Source organism: Girardinichthys multiradiatus, chromosome 12, assembly GCF_021462225.1.
Source record: "Girardinichthys multiradiatus isolate DD_20200921_A chromosome 12, DD_fGirMul_XY1, whole genome shotgun sequence".
NCBI lineage: Eukaryota > Metazoa > Chordata > Actinopteri > Cyprinodontiformes > Goodeidae > Girardinichthys > Girardinichthys multiradiatus.
This window is the reverse complement of record NC_061805.1, coordinates 25,874,524-25,897,486: the sequence shown is the minus strand read 5'-3', so window position 1 is coordinate 25,897,486 and position 22,963 is coordinate 25,874,524. Positions and strand designations below refer to the sequence as shown.

General features: G+C 39.8%; 1 protein-coding gene across 2 annotated transcripts in view; it reads right to left on the bottom strand.

Moving 5' to 3' along the window:
• The window catches only part of ptch1 (patched 1), a 78,665-nt gene that overhangs the window by 23,617 nt on the left and 32,085 nt on the right, over positions 1–22,963 (bottom strand). For both annotated transcript variants that reach the window (XM_047381763.1, XM_047381762.1), the window contains exons 7-16: positions 21,686–21,807; positions 18,652–18,799; positions 15,379–15,510; positions 15,111–15,266; positions 12,138–12,236; positions 11,120–11,245; positions 5,470–5,588; positions 4,313–4,952; positions 2,759–3,068; positions 1,158–1,300 (exon numbers count right to left, since the gene is read on the bottom strand). In XM_047381763.1, the coding sequence (XP_047237719.1) occupies positions 1,158–1,300; positions 2,759–3,068; positions 4,313–4,952; positions 5,470–5,588; positions 11,120–11,245; positions 12,138–12,236; positions 15,111–15,266; positions 15,379–15,510; positions 18,652–18,799; positions 21,686–21,807 (1,995 nt within the window). The remainder of the gene's footprint in view (positions 1–1,157; positions 1,301–2,758; positions 3,069–4,312; positions 4,953–5,469; positions 5,589–11,119; positions 11,246–12,137; positions 12,237–15,110; positions 15,267–15,378; positions 15,511–18,651; positions 18,800–21,685; positions 21,808–22,963) is intronic.

Genomic DNA, 22,963 nt, shown 5'->3' with positions numbered 1-22,963 from the left:
AATGATTAAGATAACATCATTTGTTCCGTACTTTTCCAACTCTAACACACTTTAGTTTTTTGCTTTCCAGTCAAAGTGAGGTGCAAATCTCGACCAAGTGCTGTGTAACCAGAACCTTTCAAAAACAGTGTAATGACCTTATCGTTGCTCTGCCAGTACTAATAATATAATGGGTGCTAAACTCAGACCAACAGACAGCAGAACGCAGCCTCTCAGTCCAACTGATGTGCAAAGACTTTGAAAACAGAGGGAGCTAATAACACACAAGGGGAAGCGGCTTACTGTTCGCAGATCTCACACATGCAGGAACTGAGAAGTGGTTAAAATGCAGTTATGTTTCAGAGGCAGACCAAAGCTCCAATGAGAGCTTCCTGGGCTCAGTAAGGTTATCAAGGTATAAAGGCACAAACTCTTAAAGTGGGGCGTGTCTCCTCGGGACCTAATTACATAAAACATAAAATAAAAAATAGGTTTGAGCTTCGTAAGATCTGCTGGCTGTAAATCTGAGGTTTGTATAGTCCATTTTTTTTTCTAAAGCTGCAGGATGTAATAACTTTATTAAACATTGCTAAGAGGACATTGGCTCCCATTAGTGGTCAAATGGTCTACTGTGAAGTCAGCTGTCTTCTCCATGATTGTGTAAGCCAGGGCTTTCCAACTCCGGTCCTTGAGAGCTGCTATATCCTGCAACTTTTACAAGCATCTCTTCTCCACCAACCTAAAATCAAATATATGGCTTGTTATCAGGCCTCTGCAGAGCTTAATGACATGCAGATGAGGGAATTCAGCCATTTGATTCAGGCTTTGTGGAGAAGGAATGCATCTTAAAGTTGCAAGAGAGTTGCTCTCAAGGATTTGAGTTGGACACCCCTGGTGTAGGCCATAATATGAGCGTAACAGAACATTTCCTAAATATCATTTTTTATTGGTCTTGTGCAATATAAAAAATTTCTGAATAACTGAAATTTTGGTTGAAATGTATCATTGTGTTTGATGAGCCTGTACAATGAGTTCTCCTTTTTGAAACAAATATCTAAAGTAAAAACCCTTTCTGATGACTTCCTTGCAGAGAATATTGAAATTGCACCCAATGATTTAGCAATGAGGACTGTCTCCCATTTGTTTATGTGACTAACAGGGATAGTTTTAAATCACACCTGGCTGAAGTTGATGGGTTTGTCCCTGCGTCCTGTCTGCACCAGCAATTTGTAAGCCAGGACACCATCATCAGAACCATTCCTGTAGCTGCTGACGGTGATACAACCGGCCTCCCAGTCCTTGTCAAATGCCTGCTGGAGTCCTAAAGGGAAACCACAACAAGAAAGATTGGTTAGATTAGGATGTTTTAAAAGGTTACGTGCTATGTTATCTTCTGTCTTCCTATACGAGACAATTACTAAGCATAGGTTCACAGGAAAACAGAACACGTAATAACCCCGCGCGGTAAAACAGAACATGACACAACTCTGTAACTTAACCTTAACCTCCATAATAAGCGTCATTGATTTTATATGACTCCATTCCCAACCACAAAGCAAGACTTCAAAAGTCTGAAATCTGCTGGTTTTAATTCACAGTGATTGTTAGGGGATATATCAGTAACATGTGCCTCCTTTTCTATACTTCTACCCTAATCCATATGTGTATCACTCCCCTCCTGTCTACTCTTCCCCCTAAAGGCCCATGCTGTGGTCCGTCTGTGGGAGATGTTGTTTTGGGTCTCTTTCCTTGGCCTGTCTGGCTCCAATTTGTCCCACCATTGCGGAAAGGAATATAAGACACAGCTCTCCTGCTCTCAGCCCCCCCACACACACTCTGTGTGGTTCTCTAGCCTGTTCATACACAGACATCCACGTATTTCTTTTAAGATTACATATTGGTGTCTTTGTGTTGCTGTTTTTGGATCTTTTTTTTTTTTTTGCACTGACTGGAAATTAATAGAAATGAAAACAAACCTTAATAAGAGTCAAGTAGATATTGCACAAGATTCCTACACATTTTTCATGCCATACATCTATATTTTTCAAGATTAAAATTTACAGTGTTCTTAGTCTTTTATAACCAATTTATAAAGAATTTGTATAAATGCAAATGTTTACACTGATATTTTTTTCTTCTGTGGTCTGGATTTAAGCATGGAACAGGAAATTAACTGCAGACTGTAAGGAAAAGGGATGGATGATGGATAAACAGAAGGATGAACGGACAAATAAAGGAATGAATGGATGACCAGCTGGACTGATGGATGCACCTAACAGACAAAGGTACTGGAAATAGAAACCTGGAAAAGAAACTCAAATTCCAACCTTTCTAGACTTTTATGGGGACCTTGATTTCATTGGGTTTCAATTTTAACTTCCAATATAATTTTTTATCATTTCTACTGTACAATTCCTACAGCCCAGAACAAAAAATATTGCCTCTAACCTCTTCTCCATCAACCTTCCTTACGAAAAACACAAGTAATTTTATTCAGCCACTGTCAGTGGTGTCCATTTTGGAATACATGCTTATTAACCCCAGCGTAACATCTTGTTTGCTGTGGATTTATGTCAAACACAGAAGAAAATTATAAACTCAAAACTCTTTCACAAGAAACGAAATTACTGCCATGCCTCAAGAAGTTAAATGGATCATAAACAAAAGTGTCAGTAACATGGCAACTGCAAAAAAAATGTTTGAGCTAACTGAAACTGACAGAGAGCTGTCCACTTAACATCTGGCCAGAGTCCTAATTAGGAATTGGGCCTAATTTCACCTTGCAGCCAGTCCCTGAAGTAGTGGAGCCACATGCGGGGCAGCTGGCCATTGTCCTCCTTCAACACATAGCGAATGGTGTGGAACCTCTGGTGGAGCTGGTGCAAGAGCAGCTGGCTCTGGGCGTAATCGGCCCGCTGCGTCACCACGTACATGTTGTAGAAGGAGAAGAACTTGAACTGAGCGCCGATGAAGTCGTACTCGCTGGTTTCTCTGGGCACGATGTCTGTCAGCTCCAGGCCGTCCCGCACCTGGGTGGTCCCGTACAGACTGATTCCCAGCAGGCCCAGGAATAGCATAATCACAACCACCTGGAATCAGAGGGATGAACGCACAGATGAATCGATCAAGCCACTGCACCTTGTGCATCACGAGCCACTAAGGAACAGAAAAACAAAAGACTGATGCACAGTCACAAGTAAATAAAAAGCCAGATTGTAAGGAACACAACTTTTTTCAGAGTGATAGCAAGCCAAAATGCAGTGCCCTGCAAAAGTTTTCACATTTCGTCATGTTAGAACCGCATACCTCAAAGTTTTTAATTGAGATTTTAAGTGATAGACAAACACAAAATAGTGCCTAATCCACCTATATTGAAAAGTCAGACAAAAAAAAGCATTAATTAAAGAAGCGGCCAAGAGGCTCCATGGTAACTCTGGAGGAGCTGCAGAGATCAGCAGCTCAGGTTGCAAAATGCTTTGACACAAGTATTAGTTGTAAACTCTATCTGGCCTTAGTTGGAAGAAGAAAAGAGAGAAAGTTCGCACAAGTCATGTAAGGGGACACATCCAAAATTTTGGAGGAAGGTTTTCTTGGCCTACATAAAAAACGCTATAAGTGTGGCAGAAAACTGACACTGTAAAAGACCCTGAACACACCATCTTCACTGTGAACATGGTGGTGACACCATCTTCCTGTGGGGATACTTTTCATCAGCATGGACAGGGAAGATGGCCAGAGTTAAATAAATGTCCCAGTAGGATTAAGGGCCTAAAGCTAATTGAGAATCTGTACTGGTACATGAAAACTAATGTTCAAAGAACCTATGAGTCTCATATGCTGAGCTTGTGCTGTTTTGCAAAGAAGAACAGGCTGTATATAATAGCAGCAAAAGTACTGCCTCTGGAGGGCCGACTACAAACACATGGCATTTTTATTTGTCAAAAAAAACATGTATCCATTTCCTTCTACTTCATAAATATGTATTACTTTGTTTTGGTCAGTCACATAAAATACCTCCACAATATGATGAGGTTTGTGGTTGTAATGTGACAAAATAAAAATAAAAATTTATAGTGTATGAATACTTCTGCAATGCACTGTATTTGTGAAACACTTTTTCATGTTCATGGTCAGACTGTGCTGTGTGTGTATGAGTGACTCACATTGGACAAGACCACAACTTCAACCACAGTTTTCCTCCGTCTGCTCTAGTGTCTCTGACTAACCGTCCCATTCAAATTATCACCACAGTGACTCAGTGGAACAAATACCCCACAAAAAAGCATTTATTCTCATTTTCTGAAAAAGACATGTATTAAGAAGCCAAAATGACCTTGGTGGTGGGTCGCAGAAGGAACGGAGCATAGTGCTTCTCAGCGAAAGAGGCCAAGGTCCAGCGCGAGCAGGAGGGCTCAAGGCAGCGCAAGCCTATCGAGGACTCTCCGATCTGAGACAGCAGGTCCCGCGTGGAGCTGTTGTTCTCTGGACTCTGGCTGGTTGTCGAGGCTGAGTCAGCCTGAGGAACTGTGCAGCCGCTGGATGCGGGCGCAGGATAATGATGGCCGAAGGCGGCAGAGCCCCCATTACCTCTGCTCCCATTGTTGTTGCTGAGATTGCTGCCACGGCTGTTTATGGTGTTGCTGCTGATGTTGTTGTTGTTGTTATTGTAATAGTCACCGCTGTGGTTTCCCCTCATCGGAACCGGGTTGATCGGCTGCACAGAGATCTGTGACCTGGGCTCGGCTGTGGTGTAGAAGGCTTGGGTGCGGGGGTCATACTCTGTCCTGAGCTGCACCGTGGACTGCATAGTGATTTGGGTCTGCTGGGCGAAGCTGTGGCTGATGTAGCTCGGGGGAGGCGTGCGATAGGAAGGAGGAGCTGTGCGATACGATGGCGGAGGGCTGTAGCGTCCTGCATCTGCTCCGTCCAGGTACGCCTGAGGCTCGATCTGAATCACTCGATTGGCACATGGGCTGGTGAGGTAAACAGAGAAGCAGAACAAAATAAAACCCATTAACGGCTGTGAGATTAAACATTTAAAAGGAACTTCATGAGGAAATCAAACACACTGCTAGAACCTTCAATTTTATAAAATAAAGCACCGAATTACATCTGTTAAGAAATATTTTTCAGCATTTTGGATTTTCCTCTGCCAACAAATATAGTGGTAAGATCCAACAATGGAATTTAATGACACATCTGCACTACACATCGCAGAGCCAACAAGCGTGCCCAGGCTGGCAGCAAGACCGGCAGAGTCTAATAAAGACAGTGACAGGTAAACACACAGTGAGACAACTAAGCAGCCAGACAGACAGAGACAACTTTAGCTCTAATTAGGTTCTGACTAAGAGGGATTATTGTTTGGATAACTGGGAGATAATATCCTGAAGCTATAGCTTAGATGATCAAAGCACTGAGAAACAAAAACATGAAAGGAAATAACAGTAAAGCATTCATTTTAATTAGATATAAATGAACTGATCTTACCTGTAGAAGCAGCAGAATATGTCAAAGCGCCTTTCTTCTCGTCGGTAGAGATCCATGCTGAGGATGGCAGGAAAGATGAGCAGCACCATGGCAAAATTAAACACCACTACCACTGCGGCCTGCAAGAATCACAGAGACAATGTGGTTTGATTTAATAGCTGGTAAAGTAGAAACACAATTAGCAGTAAAAATACAGTTATTTAAAAAAAAAAATTACAGTTATTATTCAAAGCCCGTGAACATTCGGTGACGATTGTAACCTCAAACCTCAATGAATTCTATTGGGAGTTTTAGTGTAAAGAAGGAAAATGATACGTTCTTCTTATAAATAAAAAGACAAAAAGGGCGGAAAGCATTTGTATACAAGCTCATTTACTCTGATACTCCTAAGTAAAGTCTAGCGCAATTAAATGCCTTCACAAGTCCCCTATGAAACAAAGATGCTCACAAGTCGTTTTTTCCCCACATCAGCATGGACAGGGAAACTGGTAAGCAGTGATGAAAAGACAGCCAGAGCTACATGCAGGGCAATACTGTAAGAAAATCTATTAGAGGCTGCAAGAGACATGAGACTGCCGCCTAGGTTCACGTTTCAGTGGGAAACTAACACTAAACATACAACCAAAACTGCAATGGAATGGTGTAGCTTAAGGTTCATCCATGTGTTAAAATGGCTTACTCAAAGTTTTAGATCTAAACCCAATTAAACATTTGTGGCAGGGCTTCTAAATGTTATTAGAATTATTTTCTTTCTACTTGGAAATTAAGCAAAACTTTGTGCTGGTCTATCATGTAAAATCTCAGTAAAATACATTGAAGTCTGGCTTTAACATGACAAAATGGGAAAAACGCTTATGGGGCATGAATACTTTTGCAAAGCATTGAAAGTATTTATTCCAAAGAATCCCACCTTTGCAATCCAATACAAGAAGCCCAAAATTGCCAAAACAACTATAAAGATGAAAAGCCTGAAAAAAATGACTGGGATGGCTCTCATTCAAATAAACATAAAACTCGCAAATGTCAAATGGAAAAACTGCCTTTCAACACATTTTTAGTTTCTTTCAAGACAGAAACAGAGACTGTGCAGGGAGAAACAAAAAGGGGGAAAAAAGGCAAGCATGTGTGTATGTGTAAAGAAGCCAGTACAATGTTGTGGTTAAGTATTTGAAGGTGGTGCACTGGAGCAGAGGCTGGGGGTTGGGGCCCTGCCCAGAACACAATCTGGATATTGCGTAGTTGCCAGACAAATACACACACACACACACACACACAAACACATGCGCACAAGCCCACACAATCGCATGTGTGTGCCAGACCACCCAAGAAGCAAGAGGCCCGGAGGCTCTGAGGTGATGAGCAGGCACCGTGGCTGCACAGACAACGCTCACACAAAAATGCACATAAACACACAAATCTTGAGCTTAAAAACTGTACAGCCTCCTACTGAAACCAAACCTTAACACCAACCAGACACACACATTAATACACATTCCTAGTTGGTCAGAGAGAAAGAAATCATGTGAAAGTTTTTGTTGTGGATTTTATATGATACTGAAGTGAGAAGTGAAGTAAGGAAGGAAAGGATAGGTAATAAATCAATCAATCAACCACAGGAAGCATTTAATGCTTTTAAAGAGGCATGCATGGACAGAGTAAAACACACCTTTGCCAGCAAAAAACGAAAACTAACAGCTCCTCTCCCTGAAGTATGTCCTCTACTATACAGAAAACCACAAGTATAAAGCATGCGTGGCATGCAAATGTGTGTGTGTGGTATGCAAGCGTACAAAATGAGGCGGCATGGATTAGACCCAAGGGGTAAATGGATCATGTTTGACAGACTTGCTGTACTAAAGCCATCCATCCACACATGCTAATATCGTACTCAACGTGGCGACATCTTACCTCATTCAGCTGAGTGTGTACGTATGTGAGTAACGGATTTAGGACCCGAGAGGAAAGCCAAGACAGACGAGCACTTTGGTCAACTTAAGCAGTAAAATCTGTCACTTGCGTAACGGAGAATAATTGAGCACATGTTTTTTTTTTTTTCTCTTGCAAAAAGAGTTTTTGTGTAAATGTTAACATTCATTTTTTTTTCTACTGCAATGTTGACTTTCCTATATGAAACAACTGCTAATGACAATTTGGTGGATTTCTATGAAAGGATTTAAACGCTAAGGCAACAGCCCTCTGGAAACCAAGTCACCACCAGCAAGTTCTGGTTCTGCCCCCAAGGTCTCATCTCAGAACAACCTCAACTGACCCCTTTCGATGCAGAGGAGCAGTTGCTCTCCTCCAAACCTCCCCCCAGCAGAACTCCTAAACTTATCTCCAAAGGTAAATCCATCCACTCTAAGGATGATGCCAATTTTAGCCACTTGTATCTGACATTGTTTTTTGGTCAATGTGGACAGGTCGGTTTAAAGGTTTAATTGTTTAAAGGTGTTTCAAGAGAAATCAGAGATATGAGGCTGCGACAGAGTGAGAAAGAGTAAAGTCTTACCAATCCTAGACATGCTAACCGTGCTAATCTCTAAAAAAATTGTTTCATACAAAACTACTACCTGAGGAAAAGGTGGTGGAGGAATTTTACATACCAGTTTGGCTGGTCGAAGTCAATCTAACTGCTACTAGTGTTGGGACCCCAGCCATGGGTTACAAAATGAAAGGCCAGTACAAACTTTTCTGGAACTTTCAAAATAAATCGCATTAACCTACTTCCAGCACAGCCAGAAACAGGGAATAACAGAGGACTTCCCGTGACGTCCAAATAAAAACCCCACTTTTGCAACAAACTGACCTCTTCCACGCAGGTCCCCAGCGGAACTGGACGGAGGGACACAGCGCGCCAATGTCTCTTTGCTGGCAAACAGACTTAACTCTTCAAACTGGATCCAAGAGTGTCATACGATCACACGATCATATGCACTAAGTTAAGTATGAATGAATTACTGTTTGTGTATCCGGTATTCATTCATGAACGGGGGTAATTAAGGTACAAGCGTTGCTTGACTTTCTCTCTGAGGTCTACAGAAGCAAACTGTGTTCCAGAGAGTTCCCAGCAGAGACCCTGTTTCTACAACGCAGAGTGGAGCAGTTTTTTTACGGTCTGAAGGAAGGACAACAGGACCGCACCACCATGGTTACAGCAGTAACATGCAGTTTGGCCGGCCGACAGAGCGAGCCGCCCCCCACCACAGCAACGAGGTTAGCTGCAAGTTAACCCTTTGTCCACTATGGATGCTTTCTTCAACTTCATCGCCCTGGACAACTTTTCCTCAGCACGGTTCACGTAAGAGGTTGTCTTTTGGGCAGAGAGAAGTAATTTAGAGTGAAATAATCTAAACATTCTGGGTTTTAGGATGTTTGGTTTTGTTTGTGTTGAAAACTCAGCCATCTTAGTGCTAGCAGATTATCTGCTCAGCACATGTGCTCAGTTTGTGTTCTGTGTTTGTGTTTTTAAAGTTAAGAAAAAAAAATTTAAATGGTGATTTTAAACACAGGAGATCGGCCATAACACTCCGTCCACTCTTATGCATTTTAACCCTTTTATTAGTGGTATTTTAAAAGTATGTGTTTGATTCTGATGATAAGCTATGAGCTTCTTTTATTAGCTCCAACCGCTAACGGGTAAGAACACGTGCTTGCCTACTAAAGATCATTTACCCAAAAAGGTTGTTAGTTTTCAATCTAGTAAAATAATATTTCCCTAAATATTATTTTACTAAACTTGATAACTAAGCAACACTATTAAGCTAATTTCTCAAAGATTTGGTTCTTATTCAAAATAATATTTCCTTAAATATTATTTTAATAAATAAAGGCAGCTAATTAAACACCGTTGAGAATTGGTCATCCAGAAGGTTGGTTTTATTCAGCAAATCATTCTTTAAAATATTATTTTATTAAAATAACAGTTTATCTGATCTTTCATTATGAATGCTTGTCTAAAGGTATGTCAATTATTGCCTAAGTTGGTTCCAAGACTAACTTCACTTCATTTCCAGATTCTTCAAGATAATCTTCGGTTCTCAAGCATAAATAACATTGCATGGTAATGTTGCATCACTCTTTCGGTCATGATTTCAACCATCTTTAATCAACTTGTTTATATTGTACATAGCCCATTAGCCTTCCTTATTCTTTCATTCTGCTTGGTAGTTTAGTTGGATTGTTTTAGCATAGTAAAGAGTTTGTTGATTGAAATATGTTTGATTTTGCGTCGACTTATTTTTGTTAGTAAATTCTTGTATTTTAAGAAATTGTGTGAATTCATTCCGTGTGTGTGCAGAGTTTATGCTGTTCAATAATGTCAGAGCTCGTCTCATCCCTTTCAATTTCGTCCTAATGCCACCGCCTTATCAGGCTGGTATTCACAGGACAACCCTTAACAGACCGAAATATTATGTAATAGAATATCAAAGTCAGTCAGTCATTTTCTACCGCTTATTCCATAGTGGGTCGCGGGGGAGCTGGTGCCTATCTCCAGCAGTCTATGGGCGAGAGGCAGGGTACACCCTGGACAGGTCGCCAGTCCATCGCAGGGCAACACACAAACAACCATTCATACACATCAGGGCAATTTAGAGTTACCAATTAACCTAACAGGCATGTCTTTGGACTGTGGGAGGAAGCTGGAGTACCTGTTGAGAACCCACGCATGCACGGGGAGAACATGCAAACTCCATGCAGAAAGACCCCCGGCCAGGAATCGAACCCAGGACCTTCTTGCTGCAAGGCAACAGTGCTACCAACTGCGCCACCGTGCAGCCAGAATATCAAAGTATTAATTTTAAATGCTAAATAATATATTTATATTATTTATAATCACAACACTAGATAGAGCATTTTGATTCTTCACCTTGATTAGAAATATTGCCACAGCATCATATTGGAGGATTTTGTGCCACGAGATCTCGTTGCACCTGCATTTCCCAACAATAATGACAAAAATACACCACTCCTATGCCAAAAGCAAATAAAGTCACCAAAAATTCATAATAGACCTATCACGATGACACTACTGGCTTATAGCCAGTATTATACTACTGACCCAAACAGCAAGCTGCTAGTTTAATCTCTTTTTCACTTTGTATCGTCATTAAGGAGCGTTCAAATGCATTCACAAGTCTGATTATTGGAGGCATTTTGTCAGACACTGCTCTGGTGACGTCTATAATTACTGGCAGATGTTAGAGAAGTCGGAGCTCCTCTCTGATTCTCACAGTGCTTGTGCAGGCACACACACAAACACACACGCACGCACACACACACACACACACACACACAGACACACACACACACACAGACACACACACACACAGTCTGTTGCTTTTCAAACCTCCGCTGAGCTCTCACAACCGAGGCGATCCAAGAACACCCATTCGCACACGCAATAGGATTCAGTTACACAGACCTCAGCCGCAATCTGGACAGAGACCGGGACCACCGCTTGACAGCCTCCAAGAAGGAGGCAGAAGGGCGGATGGATTTGAGAAAAAACACACAAGTGACTTCAGTTTGATGAATGAAATCAATAAAGAGACGGTCTGGAGAAATCTGGAGGCAGTGATTACAGGAATAAGACTTTTGGTTGCAGAAAACTCCCACACACACATTTTCACACTCGCTGCTCTGAACATACCTGCAGAGAAAAAGCTCGAAGTGCTGGGATGGGGATGAGGGCCGCCATGAAGAAGGCCGTGACGTTGCTGATGGAGGTGAGAGCCACGCTGGCCCCTGTCCTCTTCAGGCACTCCCCCGTACGGTCCTGGTGAAGACAGAAAGAGCAAAGCAAATGGAAGGAAAAGCCATTAAACTTCTGATCAGTTCTCAGCCAGCGGCAGATGTGTAATGCGCCAGATTATGAACAAGCACAGTAAAACCAGCATGACTGACAGTAATTGCAAGTGCTTGGAAAATTCTTCGTGCCTGTGTGCCTCCCTTCAAGGCGTGAAAGGAAAGCCAGAAGCTGGAATTTTCAATTCTCACAGAAAACACACACAAAACAAGGGGAGATACTCATGCAAATAGCCCTGGATGTTGTTTTGTTTCCAGTAACTGCATGAAGATCTGGGGACGTGCAGGACCACACAGGGAGCATCTCCGGGTGTGTCCATCCGTGTGTTTGTGTATGTTTGTGTGTGTCAAAGAGCAGAGATGATGTTCAGCTCTGTTTAGTTTTCATCTCAGCCACACAAAGGAAGCTGGGGGGGGGGTTTGAGAGCTGGAAGGGGAGGGAAGCAGTGGAAAACAAAAACAAGCAAAAACATGTCTGGAGATGAACTGTTTAAGATTCAAACAATTACGTCCTATGTGAAGATGGAGAGACATACTCTGCGTGTTACAATCAGCGCTTAAAATCTCAAAGTACATTTCATCTGGAAAGAAAAATACAAAATGCATACATGCTTATACTAAAATGAAAACAAAATAGTTTAAATGCTGGCAGTGGAACACAGACACACAAAAAAGGGTAGAGATTGCTTGGCTATTAATGATAAAAAATACTACGGAGCATTGCTTAGATAAGTGGGCTAAGTGTGTGGCACATGAACTGTGCGATATTACCTCCCAGGCACAGACAGGCTTTCACACATTCCACTGCAGGAGATAAGACATGAAAGGAGCAGGACCAGCGTAACTGTGGCTGTTTGCCTCACCTCGAATGGAATCCTCTTGTTCTGTCCAGTCTCACTGAAGGCATGGGCGAGGAGAAAGACATCATCCACTCCGACTCCCAGAGCCAGGAAAGGAAGAACCTGCAGAAGGCCGACAACAAACATCATGAACCGCTGAGCATCTTTTTCAGATTATATGCAACCAGACATAGTGTTTCATTAGGGACTTGATGATGAGGAACAATCCTGTCTTAAAAGGTTCACAGTGATAACTATGCTGTCCAGTCTCACCATATAAGAGCTCTGTGGCTCAAAATAAACATTATTAAGAGGACTGACAAAATAGCTAAATCTTTAAAAATCTTTCTTCTTTAAAGATTTGAGACCTAAAGCCAGATTTATCTTTTTTAACTATTAGAAGCAGTAGAAGCAATAGCTCAATTCCTATCTGTCTATCGGATTGGATTGTTTGACAAAATGTACAAAATGTACTTTTAATCTAACAAACGAGCCTCATAGTAACGGATATTATAATATAACTGTACACCGGAGGTACCGAAGGGGGGGGTCATGAGATTTCTGATTATTTCGACTTTTTTAAACCCAAAGTTATGTCTTTAAACACACATTAACATGAACCCAACATGTAAGTTTGATATATAGTTAGGGGGTCCTCTCTCCATCAGTTTGGGGGTCCTAGGCTGAAAAACCTTGAAGACCCCTGCTGTACACTGCATAAAAATATGCATAACCTTTAGTTCTGGACTGTGACAGAAAAACAGACTAAACGTTTTTCTGTTTTAGGCTGGTTAAGATTACAAATGTTATTTCTTTTCGCTAATGCAAGAATAATGAGGAAGAGCTTTTCATCAAATTTTACCTTTCTTCAAATTCAGATATTTACATACATTCTCTTAGTATTTGCTAGAATTGTTTTTAAATTGTATGACTTGGGTCAAACATTTGGAGCATCCTTCCACAAGCTTCTAACAATAGTTTGCAGGATGTTTGGCCCATTCCTCCTGACAGAACTGGTGCAACTGAGTCAGGTTTGTAGGCTCTGCCCAGTTTTATGGGAGCTGTACTTAGAGATGGCCACATCAAAACTGACTTAGTTGTCCTTAAGTCCCTTTGTAATTAATCGCGTTGTATGGTTGTCCATTTGGAAGGCCCATTTGTCCCTAATCTTTAACTTCTTGGCTGATGTCCTGAGCATTTTGCCAATAATGTTCTTTCCCCAAGATTCCATCCTTTTTGTGAAATGCACCAGTCTCTCTTGCAGCAAAACACCCCACAAAATTATCCTTCCATGTATTTCACTCTTGAAATTATGTTCTCAGACTTGCAAGTTTCCCATTTTTTCTTCCAAATGTAACAATAATCTCTATGGTCAAAATCGTCAGTTTTAGTTTAGTCAAACCTTTAGAACATGTCTGCAAAGGATTAGTGTTTTTGCCTATTTTAATCAGGTGTTTCATGTTGCTTATTGAGTAATGACTTCGTACTCTCTTAGTGGCCTTTCAGCACATGTGGGTACAGGACACATTTGACAGTCGACAATGAAACTTTATCAGTTTCAGCCAGCATCTTCACTTGGTAATTTTGTCGGGGGTTAATATTAACTTTAAACAGAAATGCATTCATCTACTGAAACTAAACTTCTTCTTCCAGAACAATATGATTGCAGGACATTTCCATGCTTGCAGGTAATTGCACCTTCAGGCATGTGGATATCATACAATAGATGAACCATGTTTGCTTGTAGGGTTCCAGAATTATTTTCTTTATATAAAAAAATGTGGTGTGTGGCAAGCGGGACAGTTTATTTCTTCATTATTTTCATGGATAATATTGAAGCTTTTTTTTCACCACATAGATCCACGAGGGCATTCTTCATAAACAAAGAGGAAAAGTTTGACATTATTTTCTTTCTCTACAACAGTTGATGTTATTTTAGTAATGTTGACGTCGTGGAAAAAAAAGAAAATCCCAATACATGTTCAGTCAGTCAGTCACTCTTTTCTATACCACTTCTTCCATAGTGGGTCGCAGGGACCCAGGGAATCCATGTTCAATGTCTTTATTTTGAATAAATGAAAATTTTGGAAGTTCATTTCACTAATAAATATCCAAAATAAATTATCAGTTTTTACTAAATATTTGTGATAATTTTGGATTAGATATATTGAACAGCATACACTTCAGACACCTCAGGTATCAAGTCCCTACTGTAAAGGTAGTTCTACTTAAGTTTTAAAATGAAAGCCGGTAACCTGACATTGACAATAACCTCTTTCTTTGTCCATCTTAGAAAAGCTTTTGTCCTATTCCAAACCCAAAGTACTAACTGGGGGTCACTTGTGTCCCTTGGAATAATTTTGAGTGGCCCCCTACCACATTTCAAGAATGTTACAAATTTGGCCCTTCAACAAATGGACCTGATGCAGATGAACACTTTTATATGTTTTTAGGATGAGATTATTAATGACAAATTTGTATTTTCCCAAATGGAAAATCTAAGGTACAATTCAAAGTATTTTCTTTAATTAGACATGTTTTTTTCTGCTTTTATTTTGATATCACAGTGTGTGTGTGTGTGTATCATATACACACGTCCAGCAACATCTTTCTCCAAAACAGACTTGGACACACCCATTTATTAAACTTAGCTAGATATATCAAAGTTTTTCGTAGAAAGTTCCAATGTTCGTTGCTGAATATGGACTAAACACATTTTGTGGACTGACTAAATAGAAAACAGTCAACCGAAAAAGTTAGGAAAGTTCTTTTTTAAGGTAAACGTCTGAGACCACTGAAAATAATATGTTCTCTTCTACGCTGTTTCATTAAAATATTGCATTTTTAATTTATTGCTAAGAAGGGTAGAAGTAAATAATTCCCAACCTCAAAAATATTTAGCAATTTAATTGGGAAAAAAATGATGGTCATCTCTCTGTTACTCATAATAACTTGACTGTTGAGGTGAAGCTGCCCGCCATAACGTTTGAGACTTACTTGCGTGGTGGCAGCATTAAAGGAGATTCCCAGGAGAGAACAAAGGCCCAGACCAGCCGCCACAGACAGCGTCACCAGCAGGACGCCGGCCAGCCCGACGGCACCCTGAGACTTGGCACAGTCCCACCGCAGCATGGTCAGACATGCATAGGCCAGCTGGGCACAGATGGGAAAACACTCAGCCACATTCTCCTTGCTTTTATCTGATGAGATTTATTTCAGTAAAAAAAAAAAAAGGTTTTGATTTTAGTTACGGCCGAGTTCTTACCATCAGCAAGTATCCACTGGCCACACGGATAACACTGATGTCAGAAAAAGACTTGAGAATATCCTCCAGAGTGGTGGTGGTGAAGGATAAGACCTTCTGGGATGAATTCGCTGCCACACTGTGCAGCACTGCCTGGAGAGAAATAGACGGATTCAGGCAGAAATTGATGTAGACCTAAAAGAGCTCAGAAAAACTAGAGGAGGGATTTTACCATGAGTTTATGGGATTCCTTGATTAGTTTTAAGCTCATAGTCTGTTAAGCCTTTTGTGATCAAACACTGAAGACACAAAATTAAATAAACCTTATAGTATAAAATGACAAGACTACCTAAAAAAATTGTAATTTTATTATCAATTATTTTAGCTTTTTATACCACAGTCTTTCTGGTTCTGTTTTGGGTTCATTTTTAAGAAGCAAGGTTCTCACTCATTTCTCACTATAGAATTAAAAATTTTACCAGACTCAGATATTTAGATTGTCTTTATTGCAGCTTTATTAATATTCTGGACATCAGAGTACAAAAGATTCATCTGCGCAAATAGAACTGAAGTCTTATTATCTGTAGGTTCCAGCAAACCCAGCAACAACACTGAAATATGTTTCTGATTTGTTAGTGTGATAAAGGGTCATTTCACCTTATTTGTGGCATCTGGACTAAGTTAAGACTAGCTCTAGTTTGACATTTACAAATCTTTGACTTGTTAAATAAGGAATGGAGAATCCTAGACTAGAAGCAGATTCTTGAAAGCATAGTTTGTGAACTTTGGTACTTTGATTTTGTTGGTAAGAGTAAAATAAAAATTAGTATTAATGGCTCGATTAGCATTAAGATGTAGTGTAAAAACACTGTTCATTTCTTTAATGTGTGTGTATTCAGTCATTAAATTAAAAATAAAATACCAATGTGTTAAATGTTCAAATCAAGAAGTGATGTGGCAAAACAAAAAGATAAAGCATGACAACACAAATCAATATGAAATCCACTGCATGATTTAAGCATTACCATACTTTTATCCTTTCCACATTTTTCCATGTTACAACCACAAACTTTATTATGTTTTATTGGGATTTTGTGTGATAGACCAACACAAAGAACTACATAGAGTAAAAAGGATACATGCCAATTTCTTACAAATAAAAAAAAACTTGAAATCTGATTTAACCAATTTTACTCTGTTCCCCGTAAATAAAATCCAGTGCAACCAATTAACTTCAGAAGTCAGCTTTTTAGTAAATAAAGTCCATAAGTCCATCTGTGTGTAATTTAATCTCAGAATAAATGCAGCTGTTCTGTGAAGGCCTGAGAGATAAAGTTGTGGAGACGTTTAAAGCAGGGTTAGGTTTTCTTAAGCAGGGACAGACAAGCGTGTTAATGCTGTTGGAAAGATGGATGTAGATAAATACAGCGATTTCTGGAAGATAACCTGTCAGAGGTTGCAAAACACTTGAAACTGGGGTTGAGGTTCATCTTCCAACAGGAAAAAGGCTGTAAACATACAGCCAGAGCCAAAATGGAACGGATTACATCAACGCACATTCATGCATCAGAATGACACAGCCAAAGTCCAAATCAAAATCCTGCTGAATATCTGTGCTCTGACTTGAAAGTGGATGTTCACAGTAAGGCTGCAAGATATGCGATAATGTTGGTGAAGGTTGTAATCATTTTATGACTTTTAACTCAGCAATGCTAATGACCTTCCTCTTTGTGTTCATAGCAAACATAGATAACATGGTTTCTTAATGACTTTACCACGTTTGCACCACTTCTATTCCATTTAATGCTAAATTAAACAAGTGTCATCATATATATTACTAGCATAGGGAGCATGAATGCATGGTACTTTAAAAATTAACTAATCCTTATTGCAGTTTAAGCTATTCTTAGTGATATCTACATTTGGTACGGTAATATAGAAATGATGTTATATTTAAAGGATGCACGATATATCGGCATTAACATTATATTAGTAATTTTTTACCATATCGGTATCGGTCCGATAAGAAAAACAGGGCCGATATTAATAACAGATGTTTGGTCATGTGACATTGATGGTGATGCAACGCAGGACTGTGGGGTGTGGTCGTTTTACACCTGTCAAAAGTGTAGGGAAATATATAATTTCGCTTATCGGTCATAACAACAATATTATTTTCTGACATTGATTTCGGCCCATATTTTTATATCAGTGCATCCCTAATAAATATACATTATATTGTGCAGCCCTAGTTCACAGATGCTTTCCATCAAATCTGACTGACATTGAACTACTTCACAAAAAATAATGTGCAAACAATTGTGGCTTTACATGTACCAAGCTGGTAGAAATATACCCCAAAAGACTGAAAGTGTAGTTAATATTGCCTTGGTAAAAAAATTAAAAAATAAATCACACATTACATTCTAATAAAATATATCGAGGTCTGTGGTTGTGACAGAGTAAATGTTGAAAAGTTAAACAGGTATGTATACTTCTGCAAGGCATTGCAGGAGTATGTGCAGACAGTACCATGATCTCCTCTCTCTGTGTTTTATTATCACAGACAGACAAATACCTTCAACCTCAAATTCTAGTTACAGCTCAGTTGAGAGCAATGCTGGCTGACACACATTAGGTAACACACACTAGATCGCCCACATGTGAACTTGCACATACTGAAATGCATTCATATTTTTGTAGACACACCTTAAAATTCATAACACATGCTATAACACACAGTAAATATATCTGGCATATTTTTCTAACTCTGTGATTAATTTTACAGTCAATTTTTCCCAAGCTCAAAGATCAATACCGCGCACACACACACATGTATAGGGTCATGTGGAACAGAGAGTTAGGCCCCCCAAAACAAAGACTAGATGATGTCACACACGAGCCACCAATGAGGCCACAGCTGGGAAAGTGATTGTGTGCGAGCTCTGGATTGTTGCGTGTGTGTTTGTGTGTGTGTGTGTTTGTGTGTGTGTGTGTGGGTGTGAGAGTTAAGCTGAGGAAAAGAGAGATATCCAGCACTCTCTTAATGTATTCCAGACACACTCGCTCTTTTGCTCTATCGCTCCTTTACGCTGAGCAGTGAGCAGCAATATCCCTTCTACCACACACTAACAGAGGTTCAACTATCTATCAGGGGCCCGGGCTTTAGATGAGGCCTTTCCGTGTACACCTGTATCCGGCCTGTGATTTACTGTGTGGTTGTAGAGGATTTAAAGAAGATTTCTTTCCCCTTTTCCTTTTTGCTCGCCTTTTTTCTGAACCTTTAGCCCTCACCTCAGAGTATCTCCTCTGCCAGGCCTCCAGTATTGCTTCAGCCTTTTCTTCATTCCAGTTGATGTGGGAAACCTCTTCATGGTCTTGAAAGTGCTCAAACATCTGCTTGGGGGTCATCAGCTGGAACATGGTCTGTAAAGCCTGGGCACTGGTGAGCACACAGGGAAGAAGAATTTTAAAATGATGAAGGGCAGACTTGCAGGTGCAAGGCTGAAGAAAACATCAGCATATTAAAGACATGAAAAAACTACTTTGGACTGTGCAAATGACATAAAATGATTTGGAGAAATTCTAAACACAACAATCTGCAGTGGGGCTTTGTTTAAATAACTAATTAGCATCAAGCACCAGATAAGAAGTGCAGATAATGTATTTTGGACAATCGTTGACACCAGGTGGATGTGGGCTTTAAAATATCACTGTTTTAAGAACGCCAACCCAACCTACTTGAGCAAGCAACAAATCCCAGAAACCCATCCAGTCAAAAATTCATTACCTAGAACATATTTTTCAGTTCTAAAGTAGGAGTTCTTAAAGCAGAGGCAGCACTGATTTAAAATGTTTGTTCTTTGATTAATAAATACAAGAACTTCATCACTAAGCTCTGAAATCCACACAATGGGCATCCTGTTCCTGCATCGTATTAAAATGCACAAACATGCTTGGAAAGCTTGTCCACCTCAAGTTATAAAAAACTGTTAAATGTTTGTCTCAGTGAATTTCCTTAATTATTAAATAAACATTTGCATTTAAATTATTGGCTTACATGGAAAGCTGTTTCTTGGAAACAGGCTTCCAGTCATTCAAATGAATCAGGCATGTTTTACACAGCTACGCAGCTCTTCGTATTTGGCTCTGTGGGGTTCTGTTGTAAATATGAAATGCAGGTTTTAAAGCTTATTTGCCTTATTTGCTCTGTTCTCTACAGTTTCAGATACTAAACAAACCCTTGCAATCTCAGTTCACAATGTGCCTGATGGAGCTTACATTTAAGTTTTAGTGTTCTGCCCAACTAGTTTATAGTTTATTTTGTGGCAAGAAAATAAATCTGTTTCAGTTGACAAATCCCATTTTAGACATCACCACTACGCAAAACTAAACAATTTGCAAAGTTAGACAAAATTAAACAGATAGACAAACAGGTTGATGGACAGCCAGAAAAACGGACAGATGGATGGATGGACAAAGAGAAGGATGGACAAACAAATGGCTGGGCAGACAAAAAGATGGATGTATAGACAAACGGATGGACAAATGGATAGCCAGACATATGTATAGATGGATGGACAGACGGATATATGGACGAGCAGATGGGTAGACAGATGTAAAGAGGGACAGAAGGATGGATAGATGGACAGATAGACAGACAGACAAATGCATGGATGCATGGACAGATAGATGAATGGACAAATGGATGGAGAAACAAAAAGATGGATGGACGGACGGATGGATGTCCTGACAAATGGATGAATGGATTAATTTACAGACGTTAGATGGATGAATGGATGGATGGACGGACAGGTGAGTGGATGGATGATAGATGCGGTACGGAATAAAGCCTGAAAATACAAACATTTTCAATAATCTATTTCCATATTTATCAAGACCTAGAAAACATTTCAATCTAATTTCTAGACTTTTTCAGACCTTTCTAGACTGTGAAAGAACCTTGGCTTTTTTTAGACCTTTTTAACACCACATAGAAAAATAACAGTTAGAAAGATGAATCCTGAAGACCACTCCGCTACAAAAAACGGTCACATAGTATCTATCAGACGAAGCAACTCAGGTCCTTCATCATTTCCTGGATTTTCTTTTTTACCAGATTCTCAAAAACTTTGTCCTTCTCTCATCCATCCTTCTCAATTTTGAAACATCAAATTGCACAATATGCTGCCATGATCAGAGATGAGGACTTTTTCTCTTTATGAGGAGTAAATGAAAACCTTTCACAGTACTACAGCATTCCCCATCTGAAATGCCTTCTATGAGGCACCCAACTACAAGAGCCATGATATCAAGTATAATGAATAGTGAACAGCCTTAATGAGCATATTAGCAAGCCAATAAAGTAATGTAAGTGATTAGTTATTAACAAATGAGACTTGACTAGAGAGCAACTTGTGAACAGTGCTGGAGTCAGTTTTTGTATTTTTACATCATCAAAACGCAACAAAACAAAGCAGCAGATATTAGCCTGTCATTTCCTTTATGAATGTGATCTTTGTGGTATGGTGATAATCACCGTAATGGTGGCAGTTAGTAAGCAAGTTGTAAAAACAGTGCCAACAGCAGCAACACACACACACACACACACACACACACACGCACACGCACACACACACACACACAATGTGCAGGAACACGTCAACACTGTACTGACCCAACCTTGGCAGTAAAACACAAGCACAAGACACAAAGAATGCACCCAACTGTACTCTGCGAGCAGCATGTGTGTGAACGTGCATATAATGTAATGTGCTTTTCTATGTATGTGATTGTGCCATAAACACTCCAATTTAGCATACAAGTCCAAAGTGTGCCAAAAAATATATATAGTCATTTTACTAACTGCAAAATAAACCCATTACAGCCAATAAGATTTTTATTTCTGTGTCAATTCTGTTTTCGAATGTCGTTGATAGATCGTAAAACTGTATAAATGATGTACAAACATCAAAAATGCCACCCACTTTCACCTGGTGCTTGCGTTGGAATTAAGTCTGTGTACCCCAAATTGCAGTGTATTTGAACAGACTAACGGAGCAATAGATCACTCTTTGCCCATGTGTATGAGAGAGTCAGAGGGAGGGCAGTGTCCAAGCACAGCAGCCAGAGCTGAGCAGCAACAGCTGTTGCTCTCAGGATTTCACTGGAATCTGCTAATGACTGCAAGATTTATCGCATACGACACACATGCACACAGTCAAAAGCGTAAAAGAACAAAAAACATCCAGCGTCTCCAGAATAAGCCTCATCAGATTCCCTGCGGTGTTCTTATAAAGCTGCGTATATGTAAGCATGGGTAGGTTACCTGAGTAGGGGTCCGCTGCCATTCTTTGTGGTGCCTCCTACAATGAGTTCCTCCTGCCAGTGCATATACTTTCTGGACACACCATGGCAGCCACCACTCAAAGCCAGCGCCGCATTGAATGGCTGTTGTCATTAAAAAGCAGCAGGTTAGAAAGCAAAACTTGATACTTAACAGTAAAGATGCACATAGACATCCGCTGGTAACTGGTCTGGTCAAAAACAAAAAAATTTGATCATAACACAACAGTTGAGACTAATCACAAATATGTTTGGAGTGGAAGTTTTGCAGAGTTACTGCAAGTTTAAGTAAGTTAAATTTGGGTTTTAAAATTAGGAGCTACATGAATTGTGAAAAAAATTTATTGTTTTTAGAAGTTAAATAAAACGTTCTCTTAAATTAGAGGGTACTGGCTCTAGTATGTGACTCGAGTGCTTTTACCACTAGTTTACACAATTTCAACATTATATATAGGTATACAGTAAAGATCCACTGTTCCATGCCAAAGGAGCTGGTAGTGAATAACATCAGAAGGACATTTTGATTTTAATAGCTGAAAAATGCAATAAGCCTGTTTCAGGAACAGGTTTGGGGAAAGTATGTAATGTCAAGGGAGAGAAATCACCAGCAGCCACCAGATCTAATCCATTTTATAGCAACCTAAATAAAAAAATAACATGCCTGCAATGAATACAGTTTCCTTTTAAATAGCTTTTTAGACTTTTTATGTTACTTATGACTTCATTTTAACTTCTTCCTCTAATAACATCTTCCAAACCCAAAAGTGTTTCGGTCGGCTCATCTTGGTAGCAATGCACTGTAGTGTACAGGTCCTTCTCAAAAAATTAGCATATTGTGATAAAGTTCATTATTTTCCATAATGTCATGATGAAAATTTAACATTCATATATCTTAGATTCATTGCACACTAACTGAAATATTTCAGGTCTTTTATTGTCTTAATACGGATGATTGTGGCATACAGCTCATGAAAACCCAAAATTTCTATCTCACAAAATTAGCATATCATTAAAAGGGTCTCTAAACGAGCTATGAACCTAATCATCTGAATCAACGAGTTAACTCTAAACACCTGCAAAAGATTCCTGAGGCCTTTAAAACTCCCAGCCTGGTTCATCACTCAAAACCCCAATCATGGGTAAGACTGCCGACCTGACTGCTGTCCAGAAGGCCACTATTGACACCCTCAAGCAAGAGGGTAAGACACAGAAAGAAATTTCTGAACGAATAGGCTGTTTCCAGAGTGCTGTATCAAGGCAC